Here is a 19,041-nt window from a genome sequence, read left to right as displayed (position 1 = left end):
TGGGAGGCTGAGGCAGGCAGATCACAAAGTCCGGAGTTCGAGTCCAGCCTGACCAACATGGTGAAACCCCGTCTCTACTAAAAATACAGAAATTAGCCAGGCGTGGTGGCGGGCACCTGTAATCCCAGCCACTCAGGAGGCTGAGGCAGGAGAATCACTTGAACCCAGGAGGTAGAGCTTGCAGTGAGCCAAGATCGCATCACTGCACTGCAGCCTGGGCGACGGAGCAAGACTCCGTCTCAAAAACAACAACAAACAAACAAAACAAAACAATGAAAAACAGTAGCCAGAATTGGTGCTGGGCTGGAGGAGCCTGACTGGACTCCAGCAGACAGGATGTGAAAAAGGACCAGGGGACAGAAAGATGTATCCATCTCACAAAGAGGAGGATGGGATGGGGATGTCGGAGGCGGTGGTAGTCACAGCCGCCTTTGAGAACTTGATGAAACTACTAGACCTTTCTGGCGTTCAGGAAAAGTACATTCATCCATACACACAAAATCCTGTATACAATTTCAGATAAGGGAGAAGTTCAAATCTCCTGATACAAACAAGCTCGAAACCTCTGGGGTCAGGGACCATCCTGTCCCTCCTTCCCTGTCCCTGCCCCTTCCCCAAGGAGAGGAGCCAGGGGACAAGACAACGTGAGGCAGACCTACCAGAAGCCTGTTGTCCTTGATGACACAGAGCTGCTTGGCCCACTGTCCCAGCCACTTCTTGCGCCACAGGAAGGCGCAGATGCGGGCGTCGCGCATCAGCTCGATGCCGGCCTCTGGCGAGGGCCACTGGTAAGGGGCCGACTTGCCCTTGCTGCCATCCTCTTCATCGTAGGACTCGTAGGAGCTGCTCACAGCCTCTCCATCCTCTGCAAGGAAGACCAGCTCGGTCAGGGCCCCACGGGGCAGGGGACAGTCCTGAAGCAGCATCGCTGGGGAGGGCAGCAGGCAGGAGCAGCAGCAGCCAGACCACAGCCCTTGACTCTCCCTGCCCTCAAACCAGCTCCACAGCCACCAGCCAGATCCCAGGGCTGGCTTTCCTGCCCCCAAACCCCTCAGCAAGGCTTCTTGGATGCCATCTCTGGCCACAAAACACAAATAACTTAAAACCAAAGTCTCCCTTTTCTTCCTCAATTCCTGTCACTCCCAACTCCACAGAAACCCTGAGAAGACACTGCCCCACAGACCAACTGTCTGCTCTTGACAAGGCCAGTTCTCCTACTCGGGGCCTCTAATTCCTCAAATGAAAGCTGAAGGGCATGGGGTGGGATGTTGCCAGGCTCTCCCAGGCCTGGCCTCTGGCAGTCCAAGGCCTCAGGAGGAAGAGCACGCCATCCACGCTCCACCTGAGCTGTACGCGAGGCAGTCCTCTGATGGCCGCCGGCCTGGCTGGGCCTGGCTGGGCCTGGCTCAGTGCTAGATCTGGGGAAGGGGCTGTGGCTCCTCAGAAATAAAAGTCCAAATAAACCACAGCAGGAAACACCTTCTGGGGAAAGGAGCCACCTTCTTACTCCCAAATACCCTCTCCCAGTCATAGCCCTTCTTCAAACCTCCACTCATATCCTCCACAGACACTGCTTGCCCTCCCTCCCTGCCTAATACCTCCTGGCACAAATGGAGCTCCTTTTACTAGTTTCTAACTTAAACCCTCCCTCTTTTGTTTTGAAAGAATCCCAAAACTCATCAGAGCACAAATTATGCACGATTCTACGCACACCCCCAACTGCCTCAGTTTCTAGTTTCTGCCCCCACCACCCTGCAAGAGCTGTTCTGTTCCCAAGTCCCACTGCTCTATTCAAGGACAAAACAAAAACCATGTGAAGAAAAATCATTAATCAGTTCATCTGTCCATCGATTGATCGATCTCTCTGTCTCTCTATTCATCCATCCATCTATCCCTGAAAAGCAGGGCATGGAGGAAAGGGAACCTCAGGATTTCAGTCCAACCCCTGGCACAGGAGTCCTGTCTATCATAACCTTGATGCTCTGCCCGAATTTCCTGCAGAGGGCTCACTATCTCCCGATCCCTGGATACTCCCATTCCCGGCAGCCCTGTCAGTTAGGAAATGGACTCAGCATCTATTTCCCTGACTTCTGCATGGCAGTCCTTGTTCTGTCCCCTTGAGTCAGGCTGAATGACACTCTGCCTTCATTCCCATGACACCCTTCCGAAGAGGACCAGCCCATAGGCCCGTAAGTCTTGGCGGAAGAATCCAGAAACACTTTCTCCTATCTGTATAGCTAGATAAAATATTGCTGATTTTACTAAGAAGCACATTTGATTTTACTAAGAAGCACGTTTGATTTTACTAAGAAGCACATTTGCGTTAGAATATAGAAAAATGGGATGAGGCCCCTGCAATAGTTATTCTAGCAACAGTGCCAGTGAAAATGTGTTTTAATATTTCTAAAAACAACATTTTAAATATTTTAGTATCAATTTTCTTTAAAAGCCGTGTGACACTACTTCTCTTAATGGCTTAATATAAAAGTGTATAATTTATACCTATTAAATAAGACTGAAAATAGCAGTATTACCCAGGATGGAACCCTGAACTCTTAGATTACAGGTGACAATGTAAATTAACACACTCTTCTCAGAAAGCATCCTGGCAGCCTGTTTGAAGAGCCATAAAAAACACCCATACTCTTTGATCCAATAATCCCAGTCCTGGTATTTTATCCTAGGAAACTAGTTTTTTAAAAAGAGAAGGAACCAGGCGTGGTTGCTCACGCCTGTAATTCTGGCACTCTGGGAGGCCAAGGCAGGTGGATCACTTGAGCTCAGGAGTTCAAGACCAGTCTGGGCAGCATGGCAGAACCCCATCTCTACAAAAAATACAAAAATTAGCTGGGCATGGTGGTATGCACCTGTAGTCCCAGCTACTTGGGAGGCTGAGGTGCGAGGATGGCTTGAGCCCAGGAGGCGAAGGTTACAATGAACTGAGATCGTGTCACTGCACTCCAGCCTGGCAATAGAGTGAGACACTGTCTCAAAAAAAAAGGTGGGGGTGGGAAGGAATGTTACATGCATTAGGATATTCATTCAAATGCTGTTTAGCAGTCAGCAGAAGGCGACTGGGTAAGTAAAGCATGATTTTACCCACTCAGTCATGTCCATGCAACTGTAATCATTTAAAACTCTGAAAATTAGTGTGCAGCTGGATAAACTCCCTAAGGTATGATAAGGGAGAAAGCACAATTAGAACTATACATGCGAACAGATCAGCACTGCAAGCAACATAGAAAAAGCTCAAAATAGTTGATTTGATGGGTGGTAGGATCAGGGTGATTTAAAAATGTTTTTCCTTATTGCCAGTATTGCATTATCTGTATAATAAGCGACATTTAAAAAATGATATACTGTCATTGGGATTCTTCCTTCAGTAACAAAAATTAATGGAGGAGGCTACAGAGTTTAGTGTGAAGAATTTGGGTAAGTCTCCACTGTTCTGTGCTTCTGGGGTTGCCCCACATGTTTCATGAAGAATTCTAACATCTGCCCATCCTCCTCCATGGGGGTATTAGGAAACTAAGAACAGCAAATCATCAACAGGACTAGATATGAAAGAAAAAACATTGAGAAAAAAAAGAGGCTGGGCATGGTGGCTCACACCTGTAATCCCAGCAATTTGGAAGGCCAAGGCGGGAAGATCACTTGAGGTCAGGAGTTTGAGACCAGCCTGGCCAACATGGTGAAACTCTGTCTTTTCTAAAAATACAAAAAAAAAATCAGCCAGGCATGGTGGTGGATGCCTGTAATCCCAGCTACTCAGGAGGCTGAGGCAGGAGAATCGCTTGAACCAGGAAGTGAAGGTTGTGGTGAGCTGAGATTGCACCACTGTACTCCAGCCTGGCGGCAGAGTGAGACTCTGTCTAAAAAAAAAAAAAAAAAAGAAAAAGAAGGAAAAAAAAAGAACAACAAATCATACTCCTGGAGTAGCTTGGAGGAAATTTAGAGCAAATATATTAATAATTGTTTTTACCCCTAAGAGGGATCATAGCACACCATAAACATTGGATATTCTTGGCCAGGCATGGTGGCTCATGCCTGTAATTCCAGTACTTTGGGAGGCTGAGGAGGGCAGATCACTTGAGGCCAGGAGTTTCAAACCAGTCTAGCCAATATGACAAAACCCCGTTTCTACTAAAGATACAAAAATGTGGGCATGGTGATGCGCGCCTGTAATACCAGCTACTTGGGAGGTGGAGACAGGAGAATCGCTTGAACCTGGGAGGTGAAGGTTGCAGTGAGCCAAGATCATGCCACTGCACTTCAGCCTGGGTGACAGAGCCAGACTCCGTCTCAAAAACAAAACAAAACAAAACAAAACAAAAACAGTATGATATTCTTGAAACAGACACTTTGCTTCTAGGAGGTTGAGGGTGAACAGGAATGAGAGGCAGGATGCTGAGATAATTCCACCCCCATTTGCCATCCCTAGGTAGACTCTACCTCACCGTGTCCTGTGGAACTGAGGGCAGAACAGCCATACACACTGTGGGTCTTTTAGCCATGTGTTTTGGTACCACATGGGTGGGGGGTGGGGGCTGTGGAAAGCCTAGTAGGTCACTCCTCTGGAAGATTGCACACGGCATGCACATGCAAGACTCATGCACAAGATCAGGAAGAAGACAGTGGCCACCCTTGGGGCATGCACACATCTTTGAGAGCCAGGCAGCAGGCAAGAATCACTGGCATTCCAGCTCGGGGAGTAGGCAGTACCCAAGGTGATCGTGGCATAAATGACTCCTTCGGGCACCTGCACCCATCTGGGGACTCCAGTGGGGAGAAATCCGCCAGAGTGATCTGCATAACATCCAGGAGCACAGAGGGAAGAGAAGAGAGACAGAATGAAGAGAGGAGCACGCCCAAGGGCAGAGACACAAAGAGAGAGACCCAGATGTGGCAACTCGGCTGCCAGTCCACCAGAGGTTAGTGCTTGCCCATCAGAGGTGTGGGCTGTTGGGTGAGGCCACCGCTGAGCCAAGGACATCATTTCCTAGATCCAGACCCCTTCACATCCAGAGATGACCATGTGACTACTTGTCACCAAGGGACTGTGGGCAGAAGTGATGTGCATGACTTCTGGCTGGTGCTGTTAAGAAGCAAATAGCGGTTCTCTGCTCTCTCTTTGCAGAGGATTCTGTGGCCTTCGAGGGTGGCCGAGACAAACATGGAAGGAGCTTGGGCACCTAATCTACATGAGGATGAGTGATGCCTCACACTGAAATACCCGAGTGAGAAACAGGTTTGTATTGTGTTACTATAAACAGGAGCTGCTGGGTTATTTGTTACAGCCGCTAGCATTACCCCAGGGTGAGACACCATCAGTGAAGAACCTGGTATCTCTGGCAAGCAGGGCAGATCCCGGTATCCCTAGCACAGGCCAGCAGGGCACTCATTACACGTGTGCTCAGAGAGGGGGACATGACCCAGGGGAGTGGTGTGGGGACAGGGCTGATAGAGCAGGTCAAGAATCCGAGCAACTGGCCTTTTGCAGGAAGTCAGCAAATCACTCTGGCCATCAACTATAGCAAGGGGCTGGGGCCCCACGCCCATTCCTCCAGCCACAACCTGCATGTCACACTGTTTGACCAGGCAGGACCTGAGGTCAGGCCAGCTTGTAAGGCAGGTGAAGGCCTCCCTCTGTGCTGACCGTGACTGCTTCTCCCCAAGTCATCCCCAGGCCTCTGCCTGGCAGGACAGGCAGGGCTATGTTCCCTCCCACCTCGCAGCTGGATTTCCTCCATCTCAGAGCTTTCCTGACCCACTCCACACAGCGAGTTCAAGCTGTCCTTGGGATGACCCCTAGTCGCGGCTACGACCAGTATGAACTCACAGTTGAGAGACAAAACCAAGAAGCACTGGCCTTTCTGACCACTTGTTTGTGTTGAGATGGAGCGTCTGCCTCGCAAACCGGCCCCCTGGTGCGTCTGGCAGGCAGGCCCCTGCTGGCCTGGCCACACCTGAGAGCAGGGAGGTGCTCACCACGGCGAGTCACTGTTTCCACCTTCAACGCGCATCCAGACAGCAGCACCGCACCCTCGCCTTTGGTCTGAAATCACAGCCCGACTGGTGAGTTGGCACCACCTCGCACACTCAGTGGGTCAATGCTAAGTGCTGGCTGCCCACAAAGCCAGCATCTTAGAATAGACTCAGCCCAAACAGGCGCTCACCTCCCACAGAGCTCCCAGCAGGAGGCGGCAGGTGTGAAGGAAGGGCAGGGGAATCCCATCTCGCTCCCAGTCACCGGTCCCATCTCATCCCTGGTCCTGTTCTTTTTTATTTTTATTTCAATAGTTTTTGGGGTTCAGGTGGATGCGTTCTTTAATGATGATTTCTGAGATAGTGCACTGTCATCTGAGTGGTGTACACTGTACTGAATATGTAGTCTTTTATCCCTCACCCCCGCTCCCAATCTTCCCCCACTAGTCCCCAAAGCCCATTATATCACTCTTCTACCTCTGGGTCTTCATTGCTTAGCTCCCACTTATAAGTGAGAACATAGGATATTTGGTTTTTCATCCTGAGTTACTTCACTTAGAATAATGGCCTCTAGCTCCATCCAAGTTTCTGCAAAAAACATTATTTTATACTTTTTTCTGGCTGAGTAGTATTCTGTAGTGTGTATGTACCACATTTTCTTTATCCCCTCATTGGTTGATGGCACTTAGGTTGGTTCCATCTGGAACCAACACCTTCCTCAGCCTAGTTCATTCTCAGCCCCAGGGGCCCTAGCCTTTCATATCTGCTGATTGATTTATGCTTTGAAAGCCCTTTCACTTACAAAGGAAGGAAAGAGAAGGAGGCCAGAAGGGGAGGACCACAGTCCAGCTGCCCCAGAGACGAGGGTCACAACCACCTCTTCCTGAACCTCAAAGCCTTCCTGTGTAATCAAATCCCCAAACCAAGAGCACTTTTGACCCAACTTCCTCAGGCTGAGAACCATCAGCCAAGGACAGAGGGTGTTAGCATGAGCCCTGCCTGCAGAGCCGCTCACACAGTGTCCAGGGCAATCTTTTCAATACCTAAGTGATATAGTTTGGCTGTGTCTCAACCCAAATCTCAGCTTGAATTGTAGCTCCCATAATTCTCACGTGTTGTGGGAGGGACCTGGTGGGAGGTAATTGAATCATGGGGGTGAGTCTTTCCCATGATGTTCTCGTGATCGTGAATAAGTCTCACAAGATCTGACAGTTTTATAAAGGGGAGTTTCCCTGTACACGATCTCTCTTGCTACTGCCATGTAAGAGTTCTTTGCTCTTCATCTTCTGCCATGATTGTGAGGCCTCTCCAACCATGTAGAACTGTGAGTCCATTAAACCTCTTTCCTTAGTAAGTTACCTAGTCTCGGGCATGTCTTTATTAGCAGCATGAGCACAGATCAGTCCCTAAGTAACCCTCTGGAGGTTTGCAGTCTTTCCTCATTCAGAGAAAGGCCAAAGTCATTCCTGCAGCTGGCAGCCCCATCTGCGTCCCCACCTCCTGTCACTCTCCCCTGCTCCTGCCATGCTGGCCTCCTTGTTGTTCCTCAGACACACCCAGAGCTCTCCTGCCTCGGCGCTTTTGCAGATACCATGTTCTCTGTCTGGAAAGTTCTTCCTGAATGTATCTGCCTGACTCACTCTCCACTTCATTCAGGAATCTGTTTAAGTCATGCTATCAGAGAAGCCTTCCCTATCTAAAGTAACTCCCCTGTCCTGCAGAAGCCCAGCTCCTGTTCTGTTTTCCATCCTCTCACTTATCACCACCAACACATGCTGTTTATTTGTTGTCTGTTTTCTCTCACCGAATATCAGTGCTGGGACGACTGGGCTCCTGTCCCTGACACAGCGGGACCACCATAACTATGAGTCCAGCGAAAGAACGTGGAAACTGGGCTCAGACTCAGCCTGACCGCCACTTCCATTGCTGACCAGGGCCTTGGGCCTGTTGGCCAACACTCCTCTCTTCCGTCACCTTTGTGCTGAAATCTCACAACTTGCAGGCAGGAACCACAGAAAACATCAGACGCAGTCAATCTATTTGTTGTGTACCATCCCTCATTCCTCCTTGCAGGACAGCTAGGTCTGCTGTGGGTCTTGGCTCCCCATTCAGACTAAAGGCTGAATGCTCTGTGGCCAGTTCTCAATTTGGACCATGCTTTCCTGTCACAGCAGCCCCGACTACCCTCTGTCACCCAGCCCAGGATGAGCATATCTGTTACCCCCAGGTAAGTCTGCACCAACATCTGTGCAGGAAGCAGTAAGTCACCCTCCCAAGCCCCAGCCGCTGGGATGTACCATTGAGGGATGTGTCATATGGCTCAGCTTCTTCATAGTAGCCCTCTGGAGACTCCGTCTTTGGGATGGCAAGCTGTTTCCGTTCTGGAATCTGTGGTATGAACAAATAAGACAAACATTTGCAGATATGGTACACTGGGAGCAACTTGGAAATAACTCTTTGGGTGGAAGTCTAGAAGACAAAAATGCCCAGCTGGACTTTAAACTTTAAGCAAGTTGGGAGGGAGAACACGCAATGTCATGAATCCCATCAGTCACAGTCCATAGTGTTTGGTCAGTAGCCACGGAAGGGCTGTGGGCACGTTGTTTAACCTTGCCAAGACTCAGCTTTCTCCCCTGCAAAATGAGGCTCAAACCCCCTACCACACACACAAAATGTCATTATGTACATGATATATCATGCACTTAGCAGTCCAGAGAGTGCCAGGCTGTTGGAATAGCTATTGCAGCTTTTAAATAGAATATATTTTCTAAAAAGACAAGTGCTAATCAATAGCACATGGAGAAAGAGGACCAGGTTTCTAAATCCTACACTTTTACCATAATGTAGTTCAATCACTCATTCAGCAAATATTGGATGACTTCCATATACTAGCTGAGAGGGACACATCGAAACTTCAGGAGTCAGTCCTAAGAAAAGCTTGAGTAGCTGGTAGATTTTTAACAGCTCCTGGTCAAGTGCATTGTGATACAGTAGTGCTATAATGCACAAGGTCAAAGTTCTGTGAGAACCAGAGGAGGGTGTGAGGAATATTTAGGACAAAGGAAGGATGCCCAGGGTGTGTGATCTTTGCGCCGAGTCTCAAAGATGACTGACCCTGAGCTTATGTGGGATGAGGATGAATGTGTGCAATTCGAGTAGAATAAAAAACACCTGCAACTGTGTCGGAAGCATAGAATGTGAAATCATTCTGTTCCTCCCCTATTCCACCTGCATAGTAGGCACTAGACTATGAAGCTATGCTTCAATAAGCTACCTTTATAAGCAACCATGGGGGAGAAAAAGAGGTAATTTGTTGCATTACTATTATGAGAGACAGGTCATGAATGTGTAAGCACCCTTGAATGTGGGTCTCCACTGTCTTTTGTTTTTCTGACGGAGTCTCACTCTGTCTCCCAGGCTGGAGTGCAGTGGTGCAATCTTGGCTCACTGCAACCTCTGCCTCCCAGGTTCAAGCAATTCTCTTGCTTCAGTTTCCCGAGTAGCTGGGATTACAGGGGTGCACCACCACGCCCAGCTAATTTTTGTATTTTTAGCAGAGATGGGGTTTCATCACGTTGGCCAGGCTGGTCTCAAACTCCTGACCTCAACTGATCGCCCGCCTTGGCCTCCCAAATTGTTGGGATTACAGGTGCGAGCCACCACGCCTGGTCCCCAGTGTCTTTCTGAATCATGAAACTCCATGGGAATATGCATAATGAGTTCACAACAGAAGTGGCAGAGCTGGAAATGCATTCCCTCCCACTCTTGATTTTGAGAAGTCCTTGTGCTGGGCCCTCCGCATAAGAGGGAAGGCCTGGGCCTTCAAGGAGGCTCCACATGAAAGCACAGGAAGGCTGTAAGGTGGGGAAGGTTGTAGGGGGAGAGGATGGAAGCAGCAGCCAATGGAAGGACCCTGCAGGGCCCTGAGCTCAGGCAGACCCCTGTGTTTTGGGGGAGAGGGTAACGCTAGGAATCCAGAAACTCCTGCCATGAAAAATGGATTTGGGGGACCCAGGATGGAGGTAGCTCCCCTACTCCTGGCCCAGGAGACAGTGGGAGGACAGGCAGCCTGTGCTTAGCCCCTGTGGGACAGTCCTCAGCCTGGGCTGCAAGAGTATCCCTTCCAGCTTCCCCAGGGTGAGGATACCAGGGTCCCCAGAGCCCAGTCCTGTGTGGTTTGGACTCTACAGTCTGTTTATATAGACCCTGGAGTTCATGTAACTTGATTTCAATCCAGGCTTTAGGACCTTATAGATTTAACCTTGGGTATGTGACAGCTTCTCTGAGCCTTGCTTTCCTTCTTTATAATACTATGGTTGTTTTGAAAATTCAATGAGACAAAACGTGATAGTGTTTCCACAGGGCCTGGCCCATATTAAATACAAGGAGGCCATTGTTATCACTGTCTGGGGCCCCTCCACAGTTCCAGGGTCTGTAGATTGGGCAGTGAGGGCAGTTAATGTGACAGGAGCCAAACTACTAGACTGTTGTCCTGCAAGCTGAGATGAAGAGGATCGACCCTGTCAGGGCATCGCAGAGGGTTGGCTGAAGCCAGGCCACAGCCTGGGTCCAGCACCAGATCTGGTCCTGTACCAACAGAGCTGATACGAGGCACAGGGCAGGCACAGAACAGCCTTCAGCCCTCCTCTGGCATGTGGCACCCCCTACAAAGGAAGGAATCAAAGAATTTGGTCATTTCCTAAGCAAACCTGACACTGTACTGGGCTGACAGACGCACTGCTGAGGGAGCCAGGTTGTACACCTCTGCCCAGGCTCCTGCCTGGCAGCCAGGCCCTAGCAGACAATGGGCATGCCATTGGTAACTTCTAGTGTCTGGTCCTCCCTCTTTGCCAGCCCCAGCCTGGTGCGATATCTTTGCTCTCTTAGCTTTCCCTGGTCCCCTGGCCAGCCAGCAGCCTGAGAAAAGGCTGAGACAGTGACAGACTGCCCGTGGTCCACTAACAACAAGCTCCCTAGGGTCCACAGGGAAAGGGTCCTCTTGCCTTTGTGGCAGTAAGGTCTCCCCAGTGGATCCCAGGGCTCATCAGCCTGATCTGGCTGGGCCTCCAGCTCCAGCCTCCAAGAAGCTCCATTCCCATCAGGTGGGTCCCATCTGGAGAAAAGCTCTGGGCACCCAGGATCTGGCCCCCCAAGGTCAGGATTCTCGAGAGTTGAACAGGACAAAGGGAGGAGTGAACCCTTCTGCAGGAGCTCCCCGTGGGTCATCATCACCACAGGGTCTGTCCCTGGGGGCCTCCTGTCCTGTCTAGGGTGGAGCCAGGCAGTGTTTTCTGAGTGTCTCCTAAGCTTCTGTTGAGAAGAAAAATAGCTCAGAAGAGTTTGAGCTACGTGAGGTGTGCAAAATGTATCAAGCCCAGAGAGACAGGAGTATGCGGCTTCCGGCACCATTTTCTCCCCTCCCCATTCCTGGGGGCAACTGTTTAAAGGCATTTTATTCCTCACTAGCTGCCTCATCCGTTATCTTCAGGTTCCTGGAATTTATGATACAAAGAACAATGTTTAGCTGATCGATAGCTTACAGTATTTTAAGATAAAATATTGGTAAACAACTTAAAAACTGCCTCTTCTTTTTCCTTTGAAAACCTACTTGTAACTGCTGCCAATAGGAACATGGATTCAGGGTAACTTGAATCTGTGCTCCTGGGCTGCAACCCTCAAATTTGCTCAGAATAAACTCTCTACTTATATTTATTTTGTCTCCATTTTTTGCCTGTAGGTTGACACTGCAAAATCTGAAAATGGCTCGCTATGCAGAGACAGTGCAGGGCAGGAGTGGAGTCCGATCTCCAGAACCAGGCTTGAATTCTGACACTGGGACATCCTTGCTGTGTGACTCCGACCAATTCGCTTGACCTCTCTGGACTTGGCATAAGAAGGGGAGAATAGAAATATCTGTCACATGGGGTTGCTGTAAGGATTGAAGTGTGCCTATCACTATTCAATACTCAATACATATTAGTTTTTACTAATCTAAAAAATAAAACGTAAAAATAAGAAAGGGAGAAAAGTTTTGCATATATGTGTTTGGTGGAGGATAAACCAGTGTACTCTGGGGATGGGTACAGAAGACACCATAGGATGGAATCCCAGCTCTTAAGAATGCTGGGTTAAATGATGAGTCACATGATAAAACAGACACAATGACCTATTATCAGAGCTTCAAGGAGACAGATCCTCATCTCACAGGGTTAAGGAGAAAGGACTATTATTTTAATTACTATCATTATGATGGTGAAGACTGTGAATTTTATATATATATATATATATTTTTTTTTTTTTTTTTTTTTTTTTTTTTAGGCAGAGTCTCGCTGTGTTGCCCAGGCTGGAGTGCAGTGGTGTGATCTCAGTTCACTGCAACTTTCAGCTCCCAGGTTCAAGTGATTCTCCTGCCTCAGCCTCCCGAGTAGCTGCATGCCACCATGCTTGGCTAATTTTTGTATTTTTAATAGAGACACGGTTTTCGCCATGTTGGCCAGGCTGGTCTCAAACTCCTGACTTCAGGTGATCTGCCCGCCTCAGCCTCTCAAAGTGCTGGGATTACAGGAAGACTGTGAATATTAAATGAAGATCCAGAAGAGATTTAACATCAAACCTGAAGAACTTTGACTGTTTGGAGGAAAGGACTGCGTGAGCGAGTCAGGCTTGGCAGGACTGACCAGACCAGAGGTCCAGAGGGCCGCAAATCTTTTCAGGAAAGGGCCAAAAAGTAAATATTTTAGGGACTTGTGGGCCACTCGGGACCTCTGTCTCATCTCAGCTATTCAACTCTATTGCTTGCTGTAGCTCAGAAGTCCACAGACTAATACAACTAAATAAGGTTGGCTGTGTTCTAATAAAACACTATTTACTAAAGCATGTTGCAGATCAGATTTGGCCAGTGAGCTACAGTTTGCCAACCCCTGGCTTAGACTAGACACAAGAGCTGATGAGGGGTGTGGCTCAGAGGACCCGAGGCATCCTCACAGCTCTAACCACCCTGCCCCAGAGTACACTGCAGAAGGCTCCCAGGTGGGGGTGAGTGGACAGGCCAGGCCCGGCCTCCGAGGCTAGCCATGGCAACGTCCTTTTAGGGATTAAGTGGTTTCCCCCACAGAGCAGCTCATGTAAGAGCAGGCCAGTGCATGGCCAGGCCTCAGAGGGATGATGGGGTGGAGATGGCCATGCTAGCCAGACCATCAACCGTGGCCAACAAACATCTGTTTCGCCTGCATGCAAGGACCACGGCACCTGGCTGTGCAGACAGCAGCCTGGAGAGGCCACGGATGCCTGAGTCACTGTCCACACCCACGAGGTTGCTCCAAACCCCTGGCTGCCCCTTCTATCGCTAGACAGACCTACTCCCTACTGAGGCTGTAGGGGTTGGAGTGAGGACATCTGGGCTCCTGGCCAATAAGCATCCCACGCCTGTGACCGAGGCATGATCCTGGCCCAGCCATAGGCCCTGAGGACCCCAGGTGGATGTCCAGGTGCTGCTGCAGGTGCCGGTGAGCCCAGGGCCAGGCAGCTGTGCAGGGCCCAGCCCTCAGGTGGAGAAGCCTCCCTGAAGTTCTGGGATCAAGGGAGGAAGGGCGGGTTTTCTGTCTGAGGAAGAGAGGCCACAGGGCACTCCAGGCTCAGGGTTCCAGCCTGAGCTGGACAGTGACTCAGGCAGCTGTTGCCTCTCCAGGCTGCTGTCTACACAGCCAGGTGCCGTGGTCCTTGCAGGAGAAACAGATGTTCGTTGGCCACGGTTGGTGGTCTGGCTAGCATGGCCATGGGGTTCCAGCGGCCACAGCCTCTCCCTGCTGTGGTTCTCCTCCTCCTTCAGAGCCACAGACATGGCTCCACCCTGACGCTGCTCCTCTGGGGCCCTTGGACTAAGAGTGATGGCGGCTTCAGCCTGATTCAACCAGAGAGGAGACCTGAGGGAGTGAGGATGTGTGCTCATGTGTGTGGGCAAGGACAGGGAGAGTGCCCGGTGGACACCACCTACATCCCCACACCACATCTGGAACCCCCTGGGGTAGAGGTGGGTGCCTTGCACAAGACCAGGTGGGACCTAGCCAGGGGACTCGCAGTCCACACCCGTCTCTTGTCCTTCACAGCAGAGAAAGTCCACAAAGTGGGAGGGAGCTGCCTTTTCCTGTCAAGTCAGCTGGCTTTGCTAGAAGTCTCTCTGGGGCCTGGAAACTGTCCACAGGAAGTTACCACTTGGCTGAAAGGCCTCCTTGGGATTGTGCCATTCCTGGGTGCTGATATTTTCCCCAACTGCAGCACCAGTTTCTTTCAAACAGGGACACAAGCCCTAGTCACAGACGACAATCCAGGAAGTCTACTCTAGAGGGGGCCACGTGCCCCTCCCCACACTCAGTGTCTGAGGCACAGGGCACTGGACGAGGAACAGAAGCCAGCATCAGAATCCCAGGGCCCGCAGGGACTCACCGTGGCCCAATTAACTTACAGCTGTAGCCAAGTCCCAGACCCTGGGCCCCTCAGACCATGCTGTGTTTGTAAAACACAATTTCTAGAACACTCACACAGTACGCGGTGCTCATGAAACTCTGCCCCTACCCACCAGGTGGGGACCCACCAGCAGCTGCCCCTGGTGGGGCAGAAGATGGCACTTCCACTAGCAAAACCCAAGGTACCTTGGTCAGAATCAGACACTGGATTTAGGATAAAAAATTCCAGCCATGGCTCAGAACAGCCACCTTTCCACTCCCACCACCCAGCAAGCAATGCCTGGGCCACACCAGAAAACCTCTGGTTAAAGCCATCAGCCAACAGATGGGATAGCAGAGGGGCTGTGCTCTTCCCCAAGATATCGGGGCTGAAAGTGAGGGGAGCCTGGCGCTGGACGGAGCATAGCTTGAGCCCTTGCTCTGCTACAGAGAGGAGCAAATGTCAGGGAGGCCCAGGCTGGGGGAGGAATTGGGAACAACAACAAAAATCTGCATTTAAATCCTGGCCTAGTACCTCCCAACTGTGGGACCGTGGCCAGTGGTTTTTAACTCTGAGTCTGTTTCTTCATATGAGAAACAGTGACGAAAATACCCATCCCTCGATGGGTGGTGGGCGGATGGTGTGTGTGCATGGGATGGGGTTGAGGCTCAGGGTGTAGCAGTCGCTACATTGCCAGCATCACAGGGACACCAGGGACTCAGGTTCAGTCTTGATATCAAGCCTCACTCAGCCTGAGATGAGGAATCCCCACCAGCTGTCACCCAGCTCAAGGGACGGCATGCAATGGGACACTGTCCCAGGTTCTCCAGAACTGCCCACCCACCCCACATGGTGGAGTCAGATCCTCAGCTGTGGCCCCTGCCCCCCAGGAAGGCACGAATAAAGGGGCCAGTCCAGAGCCATTCTGGGGCTGGGACCCCCTCCACGGAAACATGAGCCCACAGATCAGGTGACGGTCAGTTGGCAGGAGCTTAGCTTCCTGCTGGCACTGACCCAAGACCCCCTGGCTACCCATATAAACCCTTCTAAGCTGAGACCCCAGTCCTGCCCCAGGATCCCTCCCCAGCCATGCCCTAAGAGGAAAGAACCTGGGTTCAAATGCCGACTCTGTCACTTACAGGCTGTGTGACATTAGGTTTCCTCACCCTTAAAATATAAATACTACCACTTACCTCACTGAATACTAGCACAGTATGCCACACACGGTGGTGAGGGGCTGCCAGCCTTAGCCCATTGGATAAGCCCATCTGACGAGACAGATGTGAGCATTTCTTCCATATAAACCAGGAAATAGAGGATTAGAGACTTTAAATAACTTGCTCAAGGTCAGAGAGCTAGTGGCATGCAGAACTGGGATTTGAACCCACATCCATATGATCTTACAACTCCATCCAAATTAATGGATATTTATGTATGGCCTACATCTGTCCATGTCTGCAGATACTGGACACAAAATAATAAACGAGAGACAAGGTCCTTGTCCTCAGGAGCTGACATCAGGAGAGGAGACAGCAAACAAGACTGTTCCAGTAGCAGGTGCCATGGAGCGGGTAACTGGGTGGTGGGTAGATAGCAACCGGGGAGCAGATGGGGGAGGGATGTCTTACTTAGCCAGGTCAGCAGGAGTCTCTCTTAAGAACTCTGGAGAGATGAGAAATCGGTAGGGGCCCAGGAGGTACAAAGTCCCTAAAGCAGTTCTGACCAGAGTGACAGAATCCAGGGGCAGAAAGGAGGCCAGTGAAGACCCTGTATGAGGAGGCAGGACATGCAGCAGAGCCAGGTCATAGGCCCTGAGGCCATGCTAAGGAACGGGATTTTTTTTTTCTATGTTTAATAAGAACTACTGGTAAGGTTCAAGCAGGTAGTACAGTGTGATATGATTTATGAATTTTTACTTTTCCTTTAAACTCCAAAACAATGTAGGGGAATTAAATTATTTATATATTTATTCACTTATTTTATATGTTAGAGATGGGGTCTTGCTATGTTGCCCAGGTTGGCCTGCAGTGGCTATTCACAAGTGTGATCACGGTGCACTACAGCCTCAAATTCCTGGCCTCGAGCAATCCTCCTGCCTCAGCCTCCTGAGTAGCTGGGAATACAGGTATGCACCACTGCACCTGGCTATTGCAAATTTTTTAAAGATCACCGTGGCCTAGGCTGGTGACCACAGCTGTTCATGGCCCTGTTCACATAGTGCTGGATAAAGAGCGTGAGTAGCGTCAGGTGGCACTCAATCAAATTTCCCCAGACCCATCACCCTCAGCATCCGGAGTACTGTGGCCCCAGGCAAATCACCTGTAGGCAGGTTTCCTTTTGCTCTGTCCCTACATGTGCCTTGTCCCAGTCCCTGAACACAGTAGCTGCTCAGAAAATGCCAGACACTTAGTGAGCTGACACCTGTGAAGACAACTGGAAGTTCAAGGGGCTCATGTCAGGGAAATCAGGGGTCCTGGACTGACACTTACCATCTTGGGTGGCGGCAGGTCTGGAAGGCTCTTCTGAGGGGCCGAGGAGTGCTGGCTGGGCTCCCCGTTTGGCAGCAGGCCCTGCTCCTCAGGCGCTGTGGGCAGCAAAAGGAAAAGGCTTCGGTGAGGGGTGACCAGCCTTACACAGGGTCTCCTTCCTCAGGAATGCCCGGTCACATGCACCCCGTGAGTTCTTTTTGAGCAGGTGTTAATTACCCAGGCAGGCGGTCCCTGGAGCCGAAGTTGTTTTTCCTCCTTCCAATAATAGGGTGCAGGAGTGCCCCAGCCATGTGCCTGGGGTTTCTGGCAGCCTCTGTACCTGCTCCCCTACCCATCCCATGTCAAAAAAATGGTCTAGCCACAGAGCTTCGGCCAGCAGAGGAGCTGCCTGGTGGCCACTATATTGAGCCACTGTCAGCATGGACCCTGTGATTATGGCTCTTTCCTCCCACAGTTTACCCGGAAGGCAAGTGACCCCCACCAGAGTGGCCAACCTCATCTGGATGAGCTCTGCCATGTCCCAGGCTTGGTGAGGGGCAGGAAGTGAAGGAGGCATGCTGGGGAAGTGAGGCCACCAACCCTCGGTGCACTTGTAAGGAAAGGTGCCGAAGGCACTTCTGAGCCTGTCCATTTCAGCCAGCCCTGGGACAGACAGGCTCAGGCAGGCCCGACGTCGGGGATTTTGTGGCTGATGTCTCAAAGACAAGCCTTCAACAGGACTGAGTGCTTTGCAATGCTGTGTTCCCACCCCTCTCTAAGCCTTTGTGGTTAAGTCACAGGTTTGGGAATTAGGAGATGGAGCTTCTTAGCCTGCCTCTTCTGCAACTAGGCAGCTCTGCATACCTCTGGGCCTCCCCGGGGTCTTGCCAGGCCCCTCCCTGGAGGTTTTAAGAGAAAAGCAGAGAGCAGAACAGAGCAGAAGAGTGAGGCACCATGGAAGACAACATATGTCCTTCCCATGGGAGACAAAACATTCCACCAAAGACAGCACCTTTGAACATCATCTTTGACTATTAAGGCAGTTGCTGACACCACCATTTATTTCTCTCTCCTCTTCCTCAAAACAGACTTCTATCAAAAGACATAAAGGCAGAACCGTGGGATCAGCACCACACACAGCTGCTTTCTTCGAACATCTGAATTATGACTTCCTGTTCCTGGGATGATGCTGGGAACAGCCAAAAAGTTTTAGGGCCAGATTCCTTATCCAATGGGCAAGGAGGGGGTGGCCTGTTGAAACATCCCAAAATACATCAACCCAAAATACGACCAACAAAAATGTGGCTTCCAAAAATAACTCCGCCAGGCGGTCTGTGTGCCGGCTGGGAGGAAAGAGAGGTGGGACAGAACCAGCTTGGACCTTCCCCCATCCCAGGAGTGGCCATCATACCCGCGTCAGTGATCCCAGCCTCATACCTTTGCCTTGAGACTCTGCATTCTGTTGCTTGTTGATGGTCACTTTGTTCATATAAATGTACTCCTCATCAGAGCCTGCAGAAGGAAGGAGACACAGGCTTTGTGTGACTTCATGAAGAGAAAGGGCCCCTAGCTAGAAACCCTGTTACCCCAGAGCCGTTTTCATCTGCCTGGGTTCCAGTAAAAGCACACAGCATTTTCAGTGGATTGAAAGAATAGTCCAACATGGAAAGAGCTGACAGATTTCCCAAAGAGAAATGACAAGTTGCTGACTGCTAGTTTTCTAGCCTGGCTGAGGGTGTGGGGGCAGGTAAGATACAGAAGGAGAGCTTAGGGTATAAAAATCCTGCACTTTGGGAGGCTGAAGCGGGCAGATCACTTGAGGTCAGGAGTTGGAGACCGGCCTGGCCAACATGGTGAAACCCTGTCTCTACTAAAAATACAAAAGTTAGCCAGGCATAGTAGCTATAATCCTAGCTACTCAGGAGACTGAAGCAGGAGAATCACTCGAATCTGGGAGACAGAGTTTGCAGTGAGCCGAGATCGCACCACTGCACTCCAGCCTGGGCAACAGAGTGAGACCCCATCTTCAAAAAAAAAAAAAAAAAAAAGAAAGAAAAGAGAAAAGAAATCTTAAGTTCAAGATCTGCCTTGTATCCCACCAAGTAGAGATGTCTCTGGGCTTCCTAGCATTTCATTTAAATTGTAA

At 50.3% G+C, this 19,041-nt stretch overlaps 1 protein-coding gene across 10 annotated transcripts in view; it reads right to left on the bottom strand.

Annotated features, from left to right (window-relative positions):
* Positions 1 to 19,041, bottom strand: part of AFAP1L2 (actin filament associated protein 1 like 2) — a 108,756-nt gene that overhangs the window by 19,276 nt on the left and 70,439 nt on the right. For 6 of the 10 annotated variants that reach the window (XM_032177243.2, XM_032177234.2, XM_032177212.2 and 3 more), the window contains 4 exons: positions 18,333 to 18,407; positions 16,917 to 17,011; positions 8,283 to 8,373; positions 660 to 865 (listed from right to left, as the gene is read on the bottom strand). In XM_032177243.2, coding sequence (XP_032033134.1) covers positions 660 to 865; positions 8,283 to 8,373; positions 16,917 to 17,011; positions 18,333 to 18,407 — 467 coding nt within the window. Of the gene's footprint in view, positions 1 to 659; positions 866 to 4,722; positions 4,807 to 8,282; positions 8,374 to 16,916; positions 17,012 to 18,332; positions 18,408 to 19,041 lie in introns of all 10 variants that reach the window. The other 4 variants (XM_032177198.2, XM_032177203.2, XM_058435994.1 and 1 more) reach the window with 1 other exon arrangement.

This window comes from Hylobates moloch, unplaced genomic scaffold, assembly GCF_009828535.3.
Source record: "Hylobates moloch isolate HMO894 unplaced genomic scaffold, HMol_V3 SCAFFOLD_3, whole genome shotgun sequence".
NCBI classification, from domain to species: domain Eukaryota; kingdom Metazoa; phylum Chordata; class Mammalia; order Primates; family Hylobatidae; genus Hylobates; species Hylobates moloch.
The sequence above is the reverse complement of the archived record's forward strand: the minus strand, read 5'-3'. Positions and strand labels throughout refer to the sequence as shown.